Consider the following 21384-nt stretch of genomic DNA (forward strand, 5'->3'; position numbering starts at 1 on the left):
CTTCTCATTTAATACTGATACCTCGTTTTGTTTCTACTACATTATTATCAGTCTTTCTTTTTCCTTTGTTAGCCAATCATTGAATATACCTAAAATATATTTTGAATACAGATTTTCGTTTCATTACGATTTACAATTTCTTTTTTGCTTTTAAAGAAATTACATTAATTAGTATGTTACCATTAAATGAGAATTCTTTTTTTAATCGAGTATTAAAGTTTTATGATTTAACATGTAATATATCATTACGTGTAACTTCTAATATAATTATTTAATATTAAATGCCTATACATCGAAGTTACTTTAACATGGATGTCCTAATGTATATATTTATGCAATTTAAGGCTACAAATTAAAACATTGTTATATAAATTCTTAAATAGAACAAAAAAAGATTACAATCCAATAAATAAAATATTAATAAAAATAGAATAAAAAACTTCATAACTCAAGAACGAACAAACAACTGAGAGAAAAAATGATTAATAATACAAGATTATTACATACTGAATTGTTAGCTTAAAGGAGCGAACATTTGTAAGTGCTTCGTTTTTTAATTAAAATAATAATTATTTTCATTGATTATTCTGGTCGATGTTAATATGTTAATTAATGATTTAAATACATTGTAGAACATTAGGCACACCTTAATGTTTCAGTATTACCTATTGAGAAGTATATACTAATTCTCTCCCTTTGTGATGTTTCATTACTTAAACACTATTGAAACCTCGCGTATTTAAGTTACCAATTTAAGTAAACAATTTTAATTGATCAAATAATTCATTGTTTTTCACGTTTTGACTGTATCCCTTTTTTTTCTAATATCAAAATATGCGAGATTTCAAATGAAGAAGAAACAGAATTGCAATTATGATTACAATAATTACAATAAAATTCGATAAATCGACGCAATGCCATAAGTTTGTAATTTTATTTCGCAAAGCTTGTAATACTTTTGGAAGCTATTCTGCGTGAACGATAAAAAAAAATTTGTCGCCGCAAAATTTTTTTCTTTGTCCTTTATGCCAGATTGTTGAATTGATTTTTTTATATTTTCATCAAAGAAATTAGAATTTTGGTCCCAACATAATTACTTTACTTAAAGTCACAATATAATGTAACTATCAATGAAAGTATATAATACTGTTAAGTTTCATATATTTTTTTGTTTTCTTTTTCTTTGTTATATACTTTTATCCCTAAGTTTCGAATAATTTTGCAAAATGCAAAAATAATTCTCTTTTTGTTAACACTAAAATTATACAAATTACAGCTATACAAAAGAGCATAGTTATTTCGAATACAATTTGTAAAATTGCTTAAAAATACACTATGATAGATGTGCTGGTTTGTAAATTTTTTTTTGTTTCTTTTTTAAAAGAGATCATTAATAATAGAAACATTTGTTGTGTATATACGTGAAGCTGGAAAAAATATCTCTAACATTAAACAATTATATTATATAACAAATTTTGTTAATGTCACAATACAAAATTTAAAAAACAATTTTTCTTTTTAACAAGTCAAGGCATGGCAAAGGCCTTCTAGACTGGGACATACGTAAAAATCAAACGTGTATATTGTTCTAATCTCTTTTTCAAACATTCTTATGCCATGAGCTTAAATTTCCCATTGTAACATAGTCTCTAAGAAACAGAAGTTTGGTTTCAACCATTTGGCAGATAATGGCAGTACATTGAATTATATTCTCCAATACTCTGATTTCTTCTTAAACTAGACTGCGGATGAATACTCGTTAGTTTATGGCCAAGTTCTAAGTAAATGGTCTTGCGACGACTCTAGAATTATTCGCTTAATGAATGCACGACGAATAATATTTTATAATGCCTCCTAATGGGTGTCGAATCAGTGCGCTGCAGTTTCGCTGGAATTAGAAATTAATTAAGTCACCTGTGACAACACATCGATTCTAATAGATTACATTGAATGCCTTTTCGTGGCGAAGCGAGAGGTGCACGATTTATGTTTTCCAAAAGTAAGGAACTTTAATAATATAATACTTCTTTCAATTAATACTTGGTAATCTTGTCGACATTAAAAAGAATGACAGAAACGATGCAAATTTCTAAAGTCCGTATCATGGAAAGCATAAATATTAAAATTATGTTTATAAAGAATCGTACAGCATTTGTGTTAATTGTACACAGTTGTTTATTAATAGAATTAAATTCTTATGGGTGCAAAGAATGTACTGCTCCATCTAATACATCCAACTGCTGTCTTGAAAATTTGTTAATATACAACTGTGCAATCGTATCGTATTGTTGTTTACTGCTTATAATAAATAATTTATTATGTCAACATTATGTAAACTTTATATGAACAATGGAACACCATTTTAATTCTTAAATAAATAGATATCTTTTTAAATCATTTTTTTCTGTGATCATTATTTATCTTCCTGTTTTAGATACAATGATTTAATCAAGTAAATAGTATTGTAGGAAGAAAGATATTTAATCTCAACCGATCGAATATTCAATTGTTCGGTTCGTAAGATTCAAATTGTCGCTCGAGACATAAAAACCGAGTGAATAGAAATTAAAGAAAGTAATTAGAAACGATAAATATGCTTATTTTGTACGATGATTAAACCATAGTACCTTTTCAATATATTATTTTCTTGTTTTTTAATTAAAGATTATATATTATTTTTAATATTCTTATCTTTGTTTGGTATTCTTTTAAATTTTGTTTATAGCTTAAAATAGGTAATAGATTAAAAAAATACCATACAAAGTGTGAAAAGAAAAGTTATTACATGTACTTTTAACAGAATTATAAGAAAGCTAAATATATTTGCTTCGTACTTTTAACAATTATGGTAATCTTTCATGTAAGATTAATAAAATATTAAATACTATATATGGATATTTCAGATCATGTTCCACGATAAAATTATGTGTAACTAATAACGAAAAGCATATTAATATTCGTGTATCCAACTTTGAGTTCTTAACATACATCTGTTTTTGGTTTATGGTTTTTATATGCCTGCACACACTTTATAAACAAAGTATAACAATTTTTTCTTTTCCACTGACATAGAATAAAAGCAATCAGTCTTTAAAAAACAGTCATAAAAACATTTTACTGCACAAGTCTTTGTTTCAATTGACATGAAAATTATGAATATTAAAACAGAATAATTAAGAGAAAATTCAAGGTGAATATTATGATACTACTAACATTATCACCATTACTAATATCATAATAATAGTAATGACAGTAGTGGAAGCAGTAACGATAGCAGTAGTAACAGTAATAGCAACATTAACAATAGTAATAATAATAACAAAATTGAACGTGATTATTTACATATACATAATAAAGTATAAGATCGTGTTTAATTGCGTTGATAATATCATCAATGATGAAAATATTAATTGATAATTTTATACAAAAGTAAATTTTTGTATGTTTTGTGCAGCATGATAAACAGACATATAAATGTGCAATTTGTGCAATGTTTAATTACTTAAAGAAAAAATATAAGAGCTGATGCATGAATATGTGAAAGAGAAAGGAAAAGAGCGTATTTTTGAGTCTCAGTGCAATTTTTAGACATTAAAATTGTAGTTATCTGTCTGCTTACACAGTCTCGTACTCGCGGCGGATTGAACGAGCTAAACAGCAAGCAAAGATTACTCCGATTAACTGAAATAAAAGAATGTCATTATATTTTACGAGTTAAAACAAATTTAACAAGAGATCGGGTCTGCGTTCACTTCTAGGCCCGGAAAGCTCTAGACGCAACGATCCTGTAAAAGATTCAAATGTTACCTGAATAATAGCAATACCAATGCCAACACCACCCAAAATCAAAGCATTGTTTTCAATAGCACCCTGAAGATTTTTCATACAACCATGTGTATATACATGAACTGAATTTGAATCACATTTATCCCCGTCTGGTATCTCTTTACAACAGGAATTTGGTACAATATTTTCGGAGAATCCCACACGAGCCCAATCAGTTGCGTCGTTCATTCCACAGCATTTTAACTAAAAATTAATAATTTGATTGAATTTCAAGCTTTGATAGAATGATATTATATACACTTACATCATGTTGCATGATATCCCAAGATCTATGGACATCATTATTAGATAAATATTCTCCCATAGTGATATTCAATCGATTTTCTACCATCTTGTGAACATCTCCTTGCATCATATATCCAGCAATACCAGCACCAAGTTCCAGTGCAAAGATTAAAAGAAGCATTACAGAGAACTATATAGAAAACAAACAAAGAAATTTAGGTTTTAGCTATCCTTTAAATCACAGTTGATACAATTAAAAATATATTTTATTTGAAATAATAAATGCTAGAATATCAACTGAGCATTACCGTTAATATCATACAATGATTCTCTTTAACAGCACCGCAGCATCCAAAGAATGATACAATAAATACAACAGCGCCTACTGTGATCATTAATACTGGTGCTGCGAAGAACCAACTGTCCATAAAATTATTGTAGCCACTGTAAACCACAAGAATCACAGTACCAACTGCGATAAATACGATTCCAGTTATCTGTAACAAAAAAATTTAACAAATTAATGATTTATATTTGACATTTCGGAAATTACAGGATTTATGGAACATACATGTGTATACAAATTTTATTAGAAACATTTCAATACAAGTTTGAACGCAAGATTATTAGAATAACGATTATGTAATTATATAGAAATATTAGATGCCCTACATAGTTCCGTCATGTTAATAAGTGACCTAATATTGTTTTATTTTTACGACAAAAAAAGAGCGGAGCATATGCGGCGATTCCCTGGCGTGCTTTCGCGTGTTTGATCATGTTTGATCGTATGTGAGTTCATACGGTATATCTATAACTGTCTTCCCACTCTGTATGCCTTTCTAGGACCATGCTATGTATATACGTTTCCGTACGGTCTCCTTATAATCTTTTTTTCAATAGCATTCTTTAATTTACCCTTTAAAATTCTCTTTACAAGTAATAAAGAAAGTACATACAAAACGGTAAAGTATAAAACTTTACCGGGCGGGGAAAATCACACGAAATTTCTGGGGTGTCCAATAACTTGACAATAGAATAAAGAAAAGAAAATATCAAATTTTCAAAAAAATAAGAAACAGCATGACATCGTATCAATTCGAGAAATACCTATGAGTAACAATCAAACGATAGATACAATCAATTTTTAATTACATTTGTATGATAACATATTAAAAATATAAATGAAATATTTGCTGTAATTAAATATATTTTACTAATATTTCTCTTTGAATTCGTTGAAAGTAACAATTAACGAATCTGTGTCAAATAATATAAAAATAAAGCAACATCAAACACAACAAGAATCTATAGAAGAATAAATACAACATGGAGAACTCACCGCGAATATCAAGTTGAAAAGAAAAGTTAGATATTTAACGCAAGCCATTCCACCGGATACCATTTTGTTATATTCACTGTTAAACTGTCGTCGAAAGAAATACGACTGACCACAGAACTTGTCAAAATACCAGCACAAGAAAACAGAACGAGAGCTATATGCGTCGTTTACAGATATTATGTTGAAGCAATGGATAACAGGTCAAGCGCACCTCAATAGCTCACTGAAGAATAGCCGTATTTTCATCAGCCCACCCTGGCTGACTTGAATGCGCGCGCACCTTCCCAATAATTTACTCATAATCGACTACGTTTATCATAGAACCATAGCTTTCCAATTTTAACATTTTAATCTATATATCTCAATCTATGGACATATAAAATTAATTAAATCCAAAAGATTCAATTTAAGCGCAGCAATAATTATTACAGAAAAGTAATAATACGGCCCTGACCATGCATAATGCAACATCGTTTATCGACTTTACATCTTTTGCGTTGCACCGAATAACGGTACATACAATTTTACTATCGATTACTAAATTTATATTATCATAACAATCAAAATCTTACATTTGTTAAAACACTAAAAAAAATATGTTCTTTCATATTTGACTTTGTAATAAATTATTATTACACAGAATTAACTTTTTCAAATAATATAACAAAACTATGGACTAAAATTTTATAAGATGCTTTAATTCTAAAATGGGACGCAGGAAAACGTAAAAGATTCTAGTTGTAATGCAATGCACGTTGGTAGGTCTATCCTTATAATCTCTTAACATTGATTCCGTGCATTATAATAGGGACGATGCAATGCATGTCCCCTGTTCCAGTTCTAAACGACGCTTACCTTATGATTATTATCGATTTAAATTTTAGTTTTTCTCTGTCCTTTTAGTTTTCCTCTTTCCCACTAACCATACTTATTATTTAGAACCATTCGCAAACTAATAATTTGCATTATAATTATTTAAAAATTAATACAGATGTATAAAAGTATAAATTAGATTGTGTTTGTTATTTGTTGATAATTTCAATTTCTACAATATAAGGAGAAAAATGATACGAGTGATTGAATTATCATTTTAAAAATGAATTACTTAAACATCCAATTGATGTAACCTATATCTGAATCAGAAGAAGCTATTTAATTTTGCATTGTTTTAATAAACAATGAAAGATTCAATCTATCATCAACGAAATAAAAGAAAAATATCAAATGTTTTATGATACACATACAAATTTGAATTTAAATGATGAAGTGCATGCAGCTAAAAAAAATATGTCGGTATGCTATTTCATATTTCTTTAAACAATTACCTTTACTTTTATCTATCTCTGTAGTTCAAAATTTCTCTTACATAATTACAAACTCAACTATACAAAGTTTAAAAATTTGAATGAGAAAAGGCAGAATTAGGATAAAAAATAAATTAAAAAGGATTGCGGTTGGTAACCTTTGAAGTTTCGCAACCTTGGTTAAGAGCATTACGGTTGCGCATGCGCGCAAACACGCAGCCACGCGATAACAGTCTAAAAGTAGTGAATTGTCGTTATGTTCTTGGCCGGTTTGTGCGCTTTTTTTTATTGTTAAAAATCCGGAGAAAAACATAACGTGTCTATAAATTTTTATTTATTACGATCAACGAACAATATTTTACTTTGTCAGTGATAAAAGAAAATGGTTAACACTATGAAACTATCAATTGGTTCGCGATGTGTCAAATATCTCATGTTTATCTTCAATCTGCTCTTCGTTGTAAGTAATTTTTTATCTTTGTCATAATTATTACACGGATGGTGTAAATACAATTAGCGTATTTTTTGCAGATAGTAATTTTTTAAATTCCTAACATATGTAATAAAGTTTAACGTCATAGATACACTGATACAAGAAAAATGATAAATTTGTGAATTTAAATATCCTTTGACTGAAGGATCGTGAAGTACTTCAGAATGTTCTTTGTATTTCAAATGTTTCCATATAATTGTTTAAAATTACTGATTTATTATAATTTTCCTCCCCCTTTGATTTTCACTGATGACTCATAAAAAATGCATATAAATAATATCGATCTAGATTTATTAACCTCTATATTAAGTTTGCTAACCTCTTTATAACCTAAAGACATTTATTGATATAAATATTGATATAGATCCTTACGGATGCTGTGAGGATAATTTAAATGCAATCTGGATCGAAACTTAGAATGAAATATAAAATTAATAACGTGTAATTGTTTGTCATTGGGAAATACATAATCTGTTTTCTTCTAGATCATTTTATGCGTCATACAACATCCGATATATCGATGAATGTTATATACACATATTATTTGCGTCTTGTTTTTATATTCTTACACTAGTATTCTTACGTAATAAATATATTACAAATTTCTCTAAAATTAATTAATAATTTCAGAGAAGTTTAAATACGTATAAATACGTATGCATAAAAATGATAAATTCCTTTTAATAATATTCTTTTATCACGTTTATTTTGGTTAAAAAGTACGTAATATTCATTGATATGGTATCCCCTAAGTGCAGTACATAAAGATAAAATACTATAATGGAATAAAAGAAGGAACGTAAAGTTTCCGCTGTTATGCAGTAATATTTGTAACATATTTTCATTGCGTAACAAATACAAGTATTTTAATAATATATTTTATGAACTTTTATGAATATGCAAACCCTTTTTTTACATTATTTAAAAGAAAAAAAAGTTTCGCTGCGGACAGGATTCGAACCTGCGCGGGTAGAACCCAATGGATTTCAAGTCCATCTCCTTAACCGCTCGGACACCGCAGCAGTTGAAAATTCATTTCTTTTAAAGAACATATAGCGCTTGTGTAATTGAAATAAATAAATAATAACATTCATACACTATATGCTATTGTTATTGCAATCATTTTCCACAATATGCAAAGCAATATTTTAAACAAAAAGATCCACGATACTTGATATTTAATAATTTGAATCAATTATTCAAAAATAATTTTTAATTTCATTTTCTATCAGAATAAAACAAATAATTATGTCACTAGGTGTATCGTTTAAAGTATTTGCATTTTTGTAAACGATGGCTTCATCGTAGCCTCGTTTCTCCCATAATCTTATTTTCTGTTGCTCCACTTTCCCATGTAAACAGAGCTAATTAATTTTATCCTATTACCGCGTTAAAATAGAACGTTTCGAACTTAAAAAAACGATTTTTATTTTCAGATAACAGGAATAATTTTATTATCCATTGGCGTTGCGATTCATGGAGTATATCACAGCTATCAGCATTTCTTGGATAATAAATTTTTGTCTGTTCCGTCGTTACTCATCGCAATCGGTGCAATCATCTTCTTTATCGCCTTCTTCGGATGTTGCGGCGCCGTTCGTGAGAATTATTGCATGATTGTTACGGTAATTATCTATTTTTAACTATATGTTCATTATTCTTAATAAAACATATTAAATGACTTCTTTTTTTCTAGTTTACATCGTTACTAGTCGTTGTCTTTATTATGGAACTCTCAGGTGGTATATCTGGATACGTTTTGAGAGCCAGAGCATCGTCGATCATTCAAGAAAACATGATAGACACAATGAAGTCGTACCAGAACAACTCAGAAATAAAATACGTTTGGGATAAAGTTCAAATCGATGTAAAGTTTTTTTCATTAAGCTCATCTATCATGAACTTTGTAACTTCATTGCCATCTCTTCAAAATTCTATTTGAAAATTATTACATAAAATGTTAATTATTCCAGTTCCATTGTTGTGGAATGAATAATGCGACCGACTGGACGAACAGTTTGAATTCGGAAGTCCTTCCTCCAACATGTTGTAACAATCAACTGGGAGCAGGAGAAGGAAATTGTACCCGTAATTCCTCTACCTTTCATAACGAGGGTTGTTACCACGAGTTCCTTTCTTTCATTAAATCCCACGCCGTTCAACTGGGCGCTGTTGGCCTTGGTATTGCCTTTGTTCAGGTAATCACAATATATAAATTCAAAAATTTAAAAAAGCTATATAGTAAATGATTCTATTTATATTTTTATTATTTATTTTTCAGGCCCTAGGCGTCTGGTTCTCAGTTTACCTGGCGCGATCGATCAGAAACAGTTATGAAAGTGTATGAAATGTTGAAAGATATCAGGTGAAAACTACCCCTAATCGATGCTTAATTGTAAGAAGAAAACATCGTTATAGTGTTAAGGAATGAAGTACATATAAAATGAAATATTTTATATATATGTAAAGTTTGCTATTAAGAAACTGTGGATTCATGGAGTACATATGTGAATGTACATGACCGCGTATGCTTCCGTTTGAACATAATGTAAACGTCTTGTGAGATTTTAATTAGTAGAAAAGAAAACAATATTGTATCCAACCATCTTTTTGTGCAATAAAAGATACTACAATTTGTTGAAGGATTTATTGATAAGGGGAATAACTGATCCTGGTTTGAAATGAAGTTTAACGTACACAGTTTGTAATACTTTTCCGTGTATGAATAATGAACGTGTGCTGAATTACCCACACTATGATACGCATGAGTCATATGCTGTTTTCACGCATGAGCTTAGAAACCGGTCGATGTCCACTGTACGACCACTTTGAAACCCTTCACTGTAAATAGATCATTCCTCAAACAACTGATACGGTTCTTAAAATACTAAGCTGCTTAGAGGTTTAAGTTTATAGGGATCAATTATATTTAATGTTCCTTAAAAATGATCCATATTTCATGGTTTCAAATGATATTAGTATTACTTTTAGGGCAAATTTAGTTGAAACGTCCTACATTTTTAATTATTTTTTTCTAATTTATCTGTTTCTCAATTTTTCTGTAGATTCTATGAATATAACAAAATTTTTTACAACAAATAAGAATGTCAATTTCGACAACAACTGCGATAACATATATTGGAAATAAGAATAATTATCGAACTGATTAAAAAAATTATTTTTGTTTTAGTATACGACGCAAAAAATCAATCTAATATACAACATGTAATTTAGAATTTCATTTACAGTTTTCAGCTATTTATTATTATGTAATCGTCATTCACGAATGCATAGTGAAGAAATAAGATGCGTAGGAATAAAAGGAAAAAAGGTGAACGCATTTGTAAAAACACCTAACCGAGTAGCGCTACGTGTGTCGTCGGTACGTACACGTCTTTATCAGTAGATAATGCGATACATCGAATCGAGTTTAGGTGTTTTCCACGTTCAGTTGGTTCTTCCTCGTTGCTCGCGAGAGAGAAGGAGCAGTGTTGTTCCGTAGTGCACCTACGTGTGAAAGGATTCCCGGAGAACGTGCACCAAAATGGCTGCCACACATCTCGATGTTGGTCTACGCTGCATCAAGTACCTGCTTTGCGCGGTTAACTCCCTTTTTGTGGTCTGTAACCACATTTTTTTTAATCATCTTTTTATATGTCCTTTCAATGTTACCAAGTTACCTTGTTTCCTTCGTGTGTACGATATCCATTTCTATTCCAGTCGATTAACCAAACAAATATCGTTCGATTGTATTGATTATACCTACACCTGTTACGTTCAAATCTGTCACCCAATCTTTATCAATTTTTAGTATTAGTTTTATTCCCTTTAGTTTGAATGATTATATAAATCGAATGCATTTAAAAAAAATATAACTGAAATTATTTCATTATGGAATTGTGAGTCACTGGATATCGATATCCTGTGATTCAATTGAAATCACGTAAGATTGCACCAATGATCGATTTTTATCGAACATGTATTACTTTGCCACGTTTTATAATAATTATTATTTCTTATCTGTTTACATATGTATCCAATTCAAAATCAATTATCTATCGATCAATGATCAATTATCTATCGTTTGAGTAGAAGTATTTAGACGTAAAATTCAATTTTACCATTCCTTGAAAAAATAAATATTAATAAATACTTACATATCGCGGGACACAAGTCATTTGTGTTATACGCATCGTTAAAATACATATGTAATTAAGACAAGGAAACATATGATAAACAGAGACAAATGTTAATAACAATGCAAGGATAAAAGAGGAACGAGAAATAAAGTCGAAGTTGGCTCCGACTATAATTACAATCATGTCGATTTTCCCTCGCGGGAATAACTATAACTCGGCCCTGAGATTCAGGAGGTTAGGTCAACCCTCCGCACGAGGGTTGATCGTAGCTTCGCGTCGCCATTCGAATGAGCAACTCAATCGATATCGACTAGATGAGGTTGACCCCGATAAATTATTACACTGTGGAGAAAGTTTACGTCGCCATCGACGTCTTCCACCTTGTTGCTCATTTTTTTCATCAGAAAATTTTACCGATAAATTTATCGTTTTCCCTGGTGCATGAAAATTCTCGTATTCTGTGATCGGTATTAAAGTCGGAAACCGTTGCCTTGCAAACGTAAACGGCTTGTCTTATCAGTTTAGATAAACTTGTATAATCTCTGATACTGATAACAGAATTCCATTGTCTTTCTCTAACAAATATCTGTAGAGAATAAATGAAAATTGCTTTTTACGCGATACGGGTTCGACAACCCTTGTTACAGGGAATTGCAATATCGTCCAGATTTTTTGAACTGCTTCAGAATAACAAATTGTTTAAATGTATTCGTTGTTGTTGATAAATTATTACCAGGTTATGCCTAGTTTCTTTTTTAAGATTAAATGTTTAATTTATCAGCTTTTCTACTTGTGAGACTTAAGCTAGTCGTTTTTATTGTTTTTGATCAAATAATATCTATCATAATATGGCTTATTCGTAATATGATATTAATTTTTAAATGAAGGATATAACTGCATCATATTTTAATATTAAATAATCTTAATGTTTTCCTCCAATCATTATTTGTTTATAGTTGACGGGGATTATGATAATATCTGTTGGAACAACAATTTATGCAGTTTATGAAGACTTCTCTCATTTTCTTGACTACAGTTACGTTTCTCCAGCAACTCTGTTAATCGTCGTTGGAATTCTTGTTTTTGTAATAGCTTTCCTAGGTTGTTGTGGAGCTCTTAGAGAAAGTACTTGTATGGTTCTAGTGGTAAGCATTGTCAAATGGTAATGCATTAGATTTAGATTAATTGAACAAATTAAAAATGCTGTATTTATAGTTTGCAGTATCATTATCAATCGTCCTTGTACTGGAGTTAGCTGCTGCAATTTCAGCTTATGCTCTTCAAGATGGAATAAAGGACCTTCTTGCAGATAAAATTAATGTAACCATGCATCAATATGGAAAAAATAAAGAAGCTACGGATGCTATTGATTTTCTACAATCAAGGGTAATATTTGTATTGCTAAAATATATGAGGAACAGTATCCATGGCCCGAAAATAGATAAGATTATTTTTTATCAGCAACCAAAATTAGATAAAACTCTAAAATTACATTTTTATTTATTCTTCGTGTACGTATATCATTATGTTATAGCTTTACTGCTGCGGATATAATGGATACGAAGACTGGGCGGAAATTATGAAAGAAAATCATATAGAACTCCCAAAATCTTGCCGACCATGGGCAGACATTAATGGAAACACTACCTCTACAATTGATAACGATGAAATTGCTTTTGCTCCTTATGCACCTGGATGTATTAAACACCTTTCAGTTATTATTTACAGGAGTGCATTGTATATTAGTACCGGCGCTGTGGCCATCGCTCTTATTCAGGTTTATATTTCCCTAATTATTGTCTAACTTACAGAATTTTAAGATTATAAAATGAATTTCACATTCTGTTTTTATTTTTCAGTTGACTGGAATAATGTTTGCCTGCATGTTAGGCCGAGCAATCAGAAGGCAGAAAACCGAGAGGGAAAGGCGTAAATGGGAATTAAGAGAAAGTTTAGTCAATGGTTATCAACCATTAGGAAAATCAGATCCTTTCACTACATTCCCAGTTATTTACATGTCCCCCTCTGAAACCTTAAAGAACGCTTAGTATCCTTTCCTATTATAAGTTTTTAACCAGTTTTTAAAAATATTCTCTCCTCCCGAATAATATTTTTCATTTTTTAAAAGTATTTATGTATTTCGATCGTTTACAATTCTGAAAATTACTAGGTCTATATTGTGATCGAATTATATTATTCACTTTTGTAGATTACTCATTTAAATTTTATAGATATAGCTAATCCTATGACTTCAAATTCTTTATAATAATAATTGTAACTTATGCTACGTTATATTTTTATATAGAACTGCAATTGTAGGTAATGTGTATAAAGATTTAATATATACATTTCTGTAAATACAATAAAATGTATACTTAAATATTTCTTACAATTTTTTTTTTATTGGAATAAATTGTTTTTTAATTTTCATTTGTATGTCATTGAAAGATTAAAGTTCGTTTGAAAATCTCTTTAATTTCCTCGTTTTTTACCAAATCATTTAAGTAAGGCGGCGTAAATTCGCGATACGCCAAACAAATTCGTCTAGATTTTACATCTTCCCTCAAGACACAGTGTTCCCACTTATATCTAAAAAAAGATAGGGAACAATGTACTGTGCATTCTTTGTACCCCGAAAGAAAACTCTTTTACCTTGCACCACCATAAAGAACCATGAGGGACCCTTCTGGCATTGGAAGCCTTACAATTACATCTTTATCATTATTTCTTTCATTTTCTACATCAAATTTCAAATCCTTGCATGTTGTAGAATACTCTGTAATACTGTTCAAATTGTACTTTGTATCTAAGCCATGATAAGGACTCATTGTTAAAACTGAGTCACCCATCACATTGACTGTAACTATTCTTTCACCCCAAACCCAGCAATCATCAATATGGGGATCTATTGAAGCTCCTCTTAATGGGTCATACTCTAAAGTACACTGTTCTATTGTTTGAAAATCACTAAGTATGGGTACTTTAGAAAATTTGTCTTGTACAAATTGAGTGGATATTGGAAACCCATTGAAAGAACCCAAACGAAGCTTTCTTTTCTTGAAATTACATTTTGGACCAAAGTTCTAAATTTTAAATCATTCAATTTTATCATTACCCCCTTTGTTTATAGTTAATATTTTAGAAGATTATAGTTTTACTAAATGCTATAAAAATAAATACACAAGTAACTATTACTAGAGAAAATACCTGTTTCCTTCTTCCACTTTGTGAAGCTTCCCAAGGAATATCATCGAGTGCTTTCACCAATGAAGCAATTTCACAAGAATTCAGGAAGCCTAACTATTTGATTACAAAAGATAACATAATATCAAATAGAACAATGATGGAATAGAATAATGCTGTTGAATGAATACCTGTATGTATACACCTGGAAATTCTATGGCTTCTCCCTGGTGATTTGGATGGCTTTTATATAAATCAATATCCCATCCGGGCCAAGATTTATTACAATGCGGGCAGTAAACGTAACTCGAACATCCCTGAAATATGACATAATGTTAGTTGAATAAGAAATATAAGGTTACAATTTAACTAAACTTAACCTCTAAATAAGCTTTAAAATCAGGTTTCACAATGTTGTATTCTGCTTCACAAAGAAGACAGGATCTTATTCCTTTACAACCACATGGTCGAACTGTGTCCATTTTTCAAAAAAAAGTACTAATTATTATTAAATAATACTATTAAAATGACAGTTTGAGAAGGATGTTTTTGAACTAAAGATACACCCTTCAGCATGGTCGCCATCCCTCTGGGGAAAAAGGCGGTCAAAGCTTGCGGAGGGGAAGGTGTCCCCACCACTCACTTGAATCAGCAGGCATTACCCCCAATTCACAGGAGCCACTTTTGAATTATAATTAATTAATTACTGGCTGGATCCTCACAAAACCTATATTAGAAAGTTGCTATGGGTATAAAGATTAAGAATCAACCAGACGTCAGAGGATTCATTTCTGTAAATAAATTAATGTAAAGAATTCTTTGAAATTTCGATATTTTAAAAAATTCGTGGGAAACAAGTATCGTCATCTATTGTTTCGGGTTAAAAATGAGCTTTTTGATTATACCGATAGGAAGCTCCACCCTCTAGTTCTTTCGGCCACCACCAGAGAGCGCCACTAAAGAAAACGCGCCAAATGACGTATGCATTTAAATTGTCATAAACATAACGTTCTGCGTAAAACAATAATTTTATAAAATTTCAATAACTAAAAGAAAAAATAATACGGTGCACGAATGAAACATCTGTAATATGAGTTTCACGTTTTCTTTATTGTTATTAAATTAATATGTTGTTCAAGACTTATACACATATACGCGTGTATGTAGGATCGTGTCTGTAAAGCGACTGATTCGCCATCCATTTCACGATCACTTCCACACACCGTATATGTCTATATTACGCACGTATGTATGTATTGTATATAACAGCGACAATTACAATGCATCGTTTATGATCAGTAATAATAATCGTAATCGAAAACCTTACCGATTACTAGATGAAAACAAAACTGGCGAAGTAATCGTAATGATCGTTTAATAGTACAGTCGTATTACTCGTAACCCTTAAGTCCATCGTTTAATACTTATATCACTCATTATAGATACAGGGATACAGAAAAATAATACCGCGCGGCTGTGGTGGAATTTTCTTCCACTACATTTATATATATGTATACATATATATTCTGTGCACGTGTAATATGTATATGTATATATATATGTATATTATAAAAGGGGATCGAGGACTGTCATTAGAATTAGAATTTTTTTTTTCTACTCTCGCACAGATTCGCTCTGTCTCCATTTTTTTTTTATATGTATATCGACTATCAACGATAGATCTAAAAGATCGATCACGAATCAATCGTCACGAAAACCTAACCTTATGAAAAGAATGATTTGCATAGGAAAAGTTGTAAATTTATTCCAGCCACGATAGAGTGCATAGATGGAAGATTAGATATTACCTTTTCTCTCGGCGACTGTACAATTTCTTTTGATTAATGATAGACGTGTCTTTCGGATGAAATAGATGAATGGATATTTCAGGGATGTAGCTGAACGGCAATTGTTTCTTTTATGCCTCTTTGGAGCGTGGATGATTGATGCGTTGTCCACCATTAGGAGGAATGAACTTTGTGAAAAGCAAAGTATCGATTTGCTTGAAGAATCCGCCTTCTCGACTCTTGTTACAATTTTCTCATTAAAATTATCAAATTTCTCCTAAGTAAAAATTAAGTAAATAAAACAAGCTCTCTCTTATATAAATAAAAAAAGAATCTATATAAAATTACCAGTTCCCTATACTAGAAGATTAATTCATTCTTCCTGACGATCGATTCTCGATGAAATCTCAGATGACGTTGCAATCGTACTTCGCACCATCTCTTTAAACAACATTAGGAGATAAATTGTGGCTTTACTTAACGATCCTACCATCCGAGCTCGTCTACATGATTAGCGAGATCGGTATATCAATTTTACAACACGAGCTGCACTATTTAGGTCCTTGGTCCATTTTCGACGCATACGTTTTATTTACAAGACGTTTATTACTTTTTTTATTTCTCTTTGGTGCGTGCATTACCACTTAATCAACTTCTCTCTCACACTCTCTCTCTCTCTTTTATAGTTGCGTTAAGTGTCCTGTTCACGAGGGAATCGAGAGCGAATCGTCGAGAGGATAACTGCCTGTGTATAAATCGTTTTGCACGCGTTGACAAGTGGATGATCGAGAGAAACTAGGGCGTTGAATTTTCACATTGGCTCGTTTTTGATCGATAGATCGAAAAACGAGCACCTCGAAGGAATACTATTAATCGGATGATTCTTCGTCGGATTAAACGTTGGTTAAGCACTTTTGGCCGAGACCTTTCCTTAAGAGAGAGCCGAACTTGATTAATTACCCTTCGATAATTAGCGATCCATTTAATTTGTACATTGGATCGAAATAATTTGAAAATTCCTATTTCTATCGCGGCGGTGAAAGTGTTGGAAACGAAGAAGCCTGACTAACCGTTGACCCTAACTACTGTTGTCTGACGCGGCCGAGAATCAAGTAGTACAAGTAAACGCATACGGCTCCCTTTCATTAACCCTTGAACAGCGGAGCCTGTAATTTACAAAAACGCGTGCAAAGATGTTAACCTAAAATTAAACGTATAATTATTAAAGTAACGATGTAAAATTTAGAAAATAAAAATAATATAAAATACAATAGTGAATTATAATTGGGACTCTCTCCGTGGTACGCCATCTTGGAGCTCTCTCCCTGGTCCGCCGTTCTAGGGCTGAATTCTAAGATACTTCAAACGCGAAAAAAGCATTGTTTTTCTCTGAATAAATAAATAATAACGACTGGTAACCACTTTTCAACCCTCTCTTAAGGGTTAAGGCGAGTGTAACGCAGTCAACTCTCATCGTCCCCGGGGCGAAAGACGATATTCCACCTCGCCGTGATCGGTATGGAAATATCGAAGGTATTCTCAAACGTTTTCCTCGTTCTCGCCGTCGCTTTTTTTTCCTCTTTGTATGGCATGCTATTACCTGTATATGACACATTTACAATAATAACAATATGTTACTCGTCGACAATCGTCACGGTCCACCCCGTTCTCACCTTAAACTCGTATTTCAATTTTTTTTTCTTCCTTCATTATGTATACGTGTATATATATACTCATATTTATATATTTATATATTTATATAATCCGAAAAGTTCAGTGTGTCGCTGGTATGTATGTGTGTGTGTGTGTGTTTTTCATTTCTTTTTCTCAAAAGGTCCTGGACCCCTTCTGTCCATTCCTCTCACATCTCACACCCCCTTTCTCGCGTCTCGTTTCTCACTTGCTCGATCGGGTATCACAAAATTTGTCAACGCCACCACGAACGTCTCTATTTCTCACTTTTCTCGAAATTATTCTAACTCTAATTCTCGAAGCAAGGACGATTTATCATCCGTCCTGGTGAACGTTAAGATAACAACGTTAAGAAATGAAAAATTTGCAAAAGATCTAATGGTACACCAACTGGGAGACTAAAAACAGTGAAATTGTACGAACGTTCGATGATTTATCTACTGCTATTGAAAGATCATTTAGCATAAGAAAAAATATGTACTGATTTTTAGTCTCCCTCCGGTACCGATCCAAGGCGAGATTTCGATAATGAAAACAGACGAGCAAGCAAGAATTTCAAGACGAAATAATTTTTCTGTATAAACGATGCTACTATAAAATAGATATCATCGAATTGCAGGAGCAAAGATAAAAGCACATTTCATTCGACGAAAGAGAAAGTCATCGTTCTTAACGTCGCGAGAACAGGAACCGCCTTCTCCATTAATTCTCGCTTAATCGTTTTATAATGTTGATGATTTCATTTTTTCTTTTTTTCTTTTTCATGTGAATTCGTTAGCGGTGTTACGAGGCAAAAAATTTGTGCATAGCCTGGGCACAGGCGAACGGTAAAAAATATTCAACAGGGAAACATGAATGACCACGATCGCAATAAGAAATACAAGGCAAGATTGGTCGAGAAATGTTTCCTTTCAACGTGCATGGTTTTCGATTATCGTATGTAATTGTCGCATTCGCCGTATTTTAATTTCACGCTGTCAAAGTGACTCGGCAAAATGATTGACACAACGTTTCTAATGCTTTCGAAGAGAAAGCTCTTTCGACACGTACGAAGATGAAAAACCATGCCTTCCTGTTAATTAGCTTTCAAAATAAAAACGCTAAGAGTCTAACTCTTAAAAACTAGACGAAGAGAGACGTTCTCTAGAGAAGGAAATGATGTTTCTGTTTGCACCGGGTACATTTTTAATAATTTTGATTAATTGTGATTAATTGTGAATTTTAAAATAAATAAAGAAAATTAAAATATCATGATTACACGGTAATTTAAAATATAATTAGAATATGCCAGTCGAATTTGACACAATTGAACTGTAAGTTATGATTCGATATTACAAAAGAAAGGGTTAATATACACTGCAGAATGATTAATATTTAAATTACAATTAGCGTCTAATAGGTAATGGATGAAAAATAATACCAAGGAAATAAGACGTTGGATCCTCTCGCTACGGTGTCTGAATAAATACTGAAGGTGATGTTCAATTAACACCCGAGTACAAACAGAAAGTAACCATTTCTTTTCCATGGAATGTTCGGACGACCTGTAAACGGGTCAACGTAGCCTGTCGACGAAACGAACGAGCCTCTCGTCGATGACGTTACGCATAAAATAAAATCGCGAAAGACCGAAGTACGACCTCCGATCACTTTCAGATTTGCGACGATCTCCACGTTCTGGCACGTCACGTTCGCTATTGCTATTTCGTAAATACTGGTATCAACGCGTTCACGCACGAGACAAGACGCAATACGAAGACGTATCACTCATACGCATTCCCTTACATTTACATTACCCGTTATAATAAAATACACATTCACGAATGTAACGGTACTTTGTTGTTTCTTTGTATGACCTTAAGACGAAATGAACCTTTTACTCGTACATCCCGTTCCCGCCTACCTCCCTAAGGAGATTCTCATCGTTCTAATTATTTATATACAAGATGGAAATTGATTAAAGTGTTCTCTGATAATCTCCACTTTCTCCCTCTCTTACACGCCGTTATAAAAAATTGATTCGTTTTTTTCTCACCAAGAGATATACTTAATAATCGCGAAACACTTTCCTCTTCACTTCTCCTTCGATCATCCTTCGCCAGGCTTAAAAAATCAAACCTCGCCCCGTTTGATGTTACACCAGCTGCGCGACGTTATGGAAAAATATTCTTGAATACAATCGTGTGGCCCATCACAGATCGTTCCAGCGTCAGAGGTACGATAAAAGAAGAAAGGATAAAAAGAAAAATTAAACGTATGCACGCGCAGACATACATACACTCTCTCTTTCATCGTCTACTTCATCCTTTGAAAATTAAACTTAGTAAGGTCGTTCTTACATCGTGCGTATGGTATATGTAACAAGAGTCTCTATGTACAGGTGTGTCCTCTCGTTCGTCGAACGAGCAAGATCCAAAAGGGGTGGATGGTACAGTTCGTACTTCTAAGTCCCACCACACACATCTAGTCCCACACTATTTTCTTCGTTCGACCTGCTCGATCCATCGTCGTCGAATCACGATCTGGTCGCTCGGTTAAAGGCGCGTGTGTCTAAATATTTACATTCACACCGAGGACCGCAGAGGGACAAGTCCATTGGACGAGGGAGCACCGGGTTTATCCTTTTTGCTTGTTATTTTACTTGCTTTTTTTTTTTTTTTTTTAAGGCAGTGTCGTTCGTCGGCGACGAACACGAGCTTCCTCCTCCGTTATTCGTTGGCAGTAAAACGCGACCGGATTATCCGGTACGGCGTTTTCTAAGGTCCGTGCTTTCAACCGATCGTATTCCTTCACGATCATACGGTCTTCTCAGATTCGATCCAGACTACGCGGACGTAGGAGAGCGAGCAGAAGCAGCCTCCAGGCGTCGGTACGTGCCTGGACCAGGCTTAAGGACGATTCGAGCTCGAATTCGAAGCACGGCCCCGTGTGTCATACGGGCTCCTCCCTCTTGAAATTGATGTTCTGGGAGGCGCAGAAGTCACGTGTGAACGGTATGCAGTTGAACAGCTTGCACACTTCGCACTCGTATACCGGCACGTTGTAGAACAGGGTCAGTAACAAGGCGAACAGTACAACGATCAGGATCAAACATATCCAGATCAGCCAGATCTTCCGACGACGATCGTAGTGGCCGAACGAGATGAAAGGCATCAGAGCGTACGCGGCTAGGAAGCCGAATATGAAACCGAACAGATGAGCATAGTTGTCGACCCATGGAAGAATACCCAGGATCAGAAGTGCGAACAGGGTGAAGATCAACTTGGACAAGGCTCGTCGTGGGTGCTTCAACATCGGCCAACAGTGTAACACCTCGACGATCAACGTTGCGAGGAGGGCGAAGTGCGCTCCTGCTGGTCCGACCTGTAATCAG

General features: G+C 32.7%; 4 protein-coding genes and 1 non-coding gene across 7 annotated transcripts in view; 2 read left to right on the plus strand and 3 right to left on the minus strand.

Annotated features, from left to right (window-relative positions):
* Positions 1 to 920: 920 nt before the first annotated feature.
* LOC114873893 (CD63 antigen-like) lies at positions 921 to 15165 on the minus strand. 3 transcript variants are annotated; one of them, XM_029182667.2, is made up of 8 exons: positions 15064 to 15165; positions 14724 to 14849; positions 14557 to 14649; positions 4380 to 4568; positions 4091 to 4261; positions 3808 to 4029; positions 3620 to 3681; positions 921 to 1888 (listed from the first exon to the last, which is right to left on the minus strand). In XM_029182667.2, the coding sequence occupies exons 1-8, from the start codon at positions 15115 to 15117 to the stop codon at positions 1870 to 1872; spliced, it is 936 nt and encodes a 311-aa protein (XP_029038500.1). In that variant the 5' UTR covers positions 15118 to 15165; the 3' UTR covers positions 921 to 1869. The 3 variants fall into 3 exon arrangements, with proteins under 3 accessions (XP_029038500.1, XP_029038499.1, XP_029038501.1); XM_029182666.2 differs by having other exon boundaries at positions 14913 to 15135; XM_029182668.2 differs by lacking the exons at positions 921 to 1888; positions 3620 to 3681; positions 3808 to 4029; positions 4091 to 4261; positions 4380 to 4568 and adding exons at positions 13730 to 13938; positions 14002 to 14432 and having other exon boundaries at positions 14913 to 15136.
* Positions 6930 to 9855, plus strand: LOC123988264 (CD63 antigen-like). Its single transcript, XM_046287540.1, has 5 exons — positions 6930 to 7177; positions 8647 to 8835; positions 8907 to 9077; positions 9184 to 9408; positions 9492 to 9855. Exons 1-5 carry the CDS (start codon positions 7100 to 7102, stop codon positions 9555 to 9557), a joined length of 729 nt encoding a protein of 242 aa, XP_046143496.1. The 5' UTR covers positions 6930 to 7099; the 3' UTR covers positions 9558 to 9855.
* On the minus strand, positions 8151 to 8232 carry Trnas-uga. Its single transcript has one exon. It is a non-coding gene; the product is annotated as a tRNA-Ser (tRNA).
* Positions 10534 to 13738, plus strand: LOC114873894 (CD63 antigen-like). The gene is made up of 5 exons (XM_046287539.1): positions 10534 to 10829; positions 12306 to 12494; positions 12565 to 12735; positions 12884 to 13126; positions 13209 to 13738. Exons 1-5 carry the CDS (start codon positions 10755 to 10757, stop codon positions 13395 to 13397), a joined length of 867 nt encoding a protein of 288 aa, XP_046143495.1. The 5' UTR covers positions 10534 to 10754; the 3' UTR covers positions 13398 to 13738.
* A 458-nt stretch (positions 15166 to 15623) lies between the features above and the next one.
* LOC114873836 (inactive rhomboid protein 1) overlaps positions 15624 to 21384 on the minus strand; it is an 83766-nt gene continuing 78005 nt past the window's right edge. Inside the window, exon 15 of the mRNA XM_029182564.2 lies at positions 15624 to 21374. Coding sequence (XP_029038397.2) covers positions 20943 to 21374 — 432 coding nt within the window. The 3' untranslated portion in view covers positions 15624 to 20942. The remainder of the gene's footprint in view (positions 21375 to 21384) is intronic.

This window comes from Osmia bicornis, chromosome 10, assembly GCF_907164935.1.
Source record: "Osmia bicornis bicornis chromosome 10, iOsmBic2.1, whole genome shotgun sequence".
NCBI classification, from domain to species: Eukaryota; Metazoa; Arthropoda; class Insecta; order Hymenoptera; family Megachilidae; genus Osmia; species Osmia bicornis.

Coding starts and splice junctions, on each gene's coding strand:
- LOC123988264 (XM_046287540.1), top strand. CDS start 7,100: ATGGTTAACACTATGAAACTATCAATTGGTTCGCGATGTGTCAAATAT. Junction 7,178..8,646: donor TCTTCAATCTGCTCTTCGTT/GTAAGTAATTTT, acceptor TTTTATTTTCAG/ATAACAGGAATAATTTTATT. Junction 8,836..8,906: donor ATTATTGCATGATTGTTACG/GTAATTATCTAT, acceptor CTTTTTTTCTAG/TTTACATCGTTACTAGTCGT.
- LOC114873894 (XM_046287539.1), top strand. CDS start 10,755: ATGGCTGCCACACATCTCGATGTTGGTCTACGCTGCATCAAGTACCTG. Junction 12,495..12,564: donor GTACTTGTATGGTTCTAGTG/GTAAGCATTGTC, acceptor CTGTATTTATAG/TTTGCAGTATCATTATCAAT. Junction 13,127..13,208: donor TGGCCATCGCTCTTATTCAG/GTTTATATTTCC, acceptor TTTATTTTTCAG/TTGACTGGAATAATGTTTGC.
- LOC114873893 (XM_029182666.2), bottom strand. CDS start 15,014: ATGGACACAGTTCGACCATGTGGTTGTAAAGGAATAAGATCCTGTCTT. Junction 14,850..14,912: donor ATTTTAAAGCTTATTTAGAG/GTTAAGTTTAGT, acceptor GTCATATTTCAG/GGATGTTCGAGTTACGTTTA. Junction 4,262..4,379: donor ATCATTGTATGATATTAACG/GTAATGCTCAGT, acceptor TTTTCTATATAG/TTCTCTGTAATGCTTCTTTT.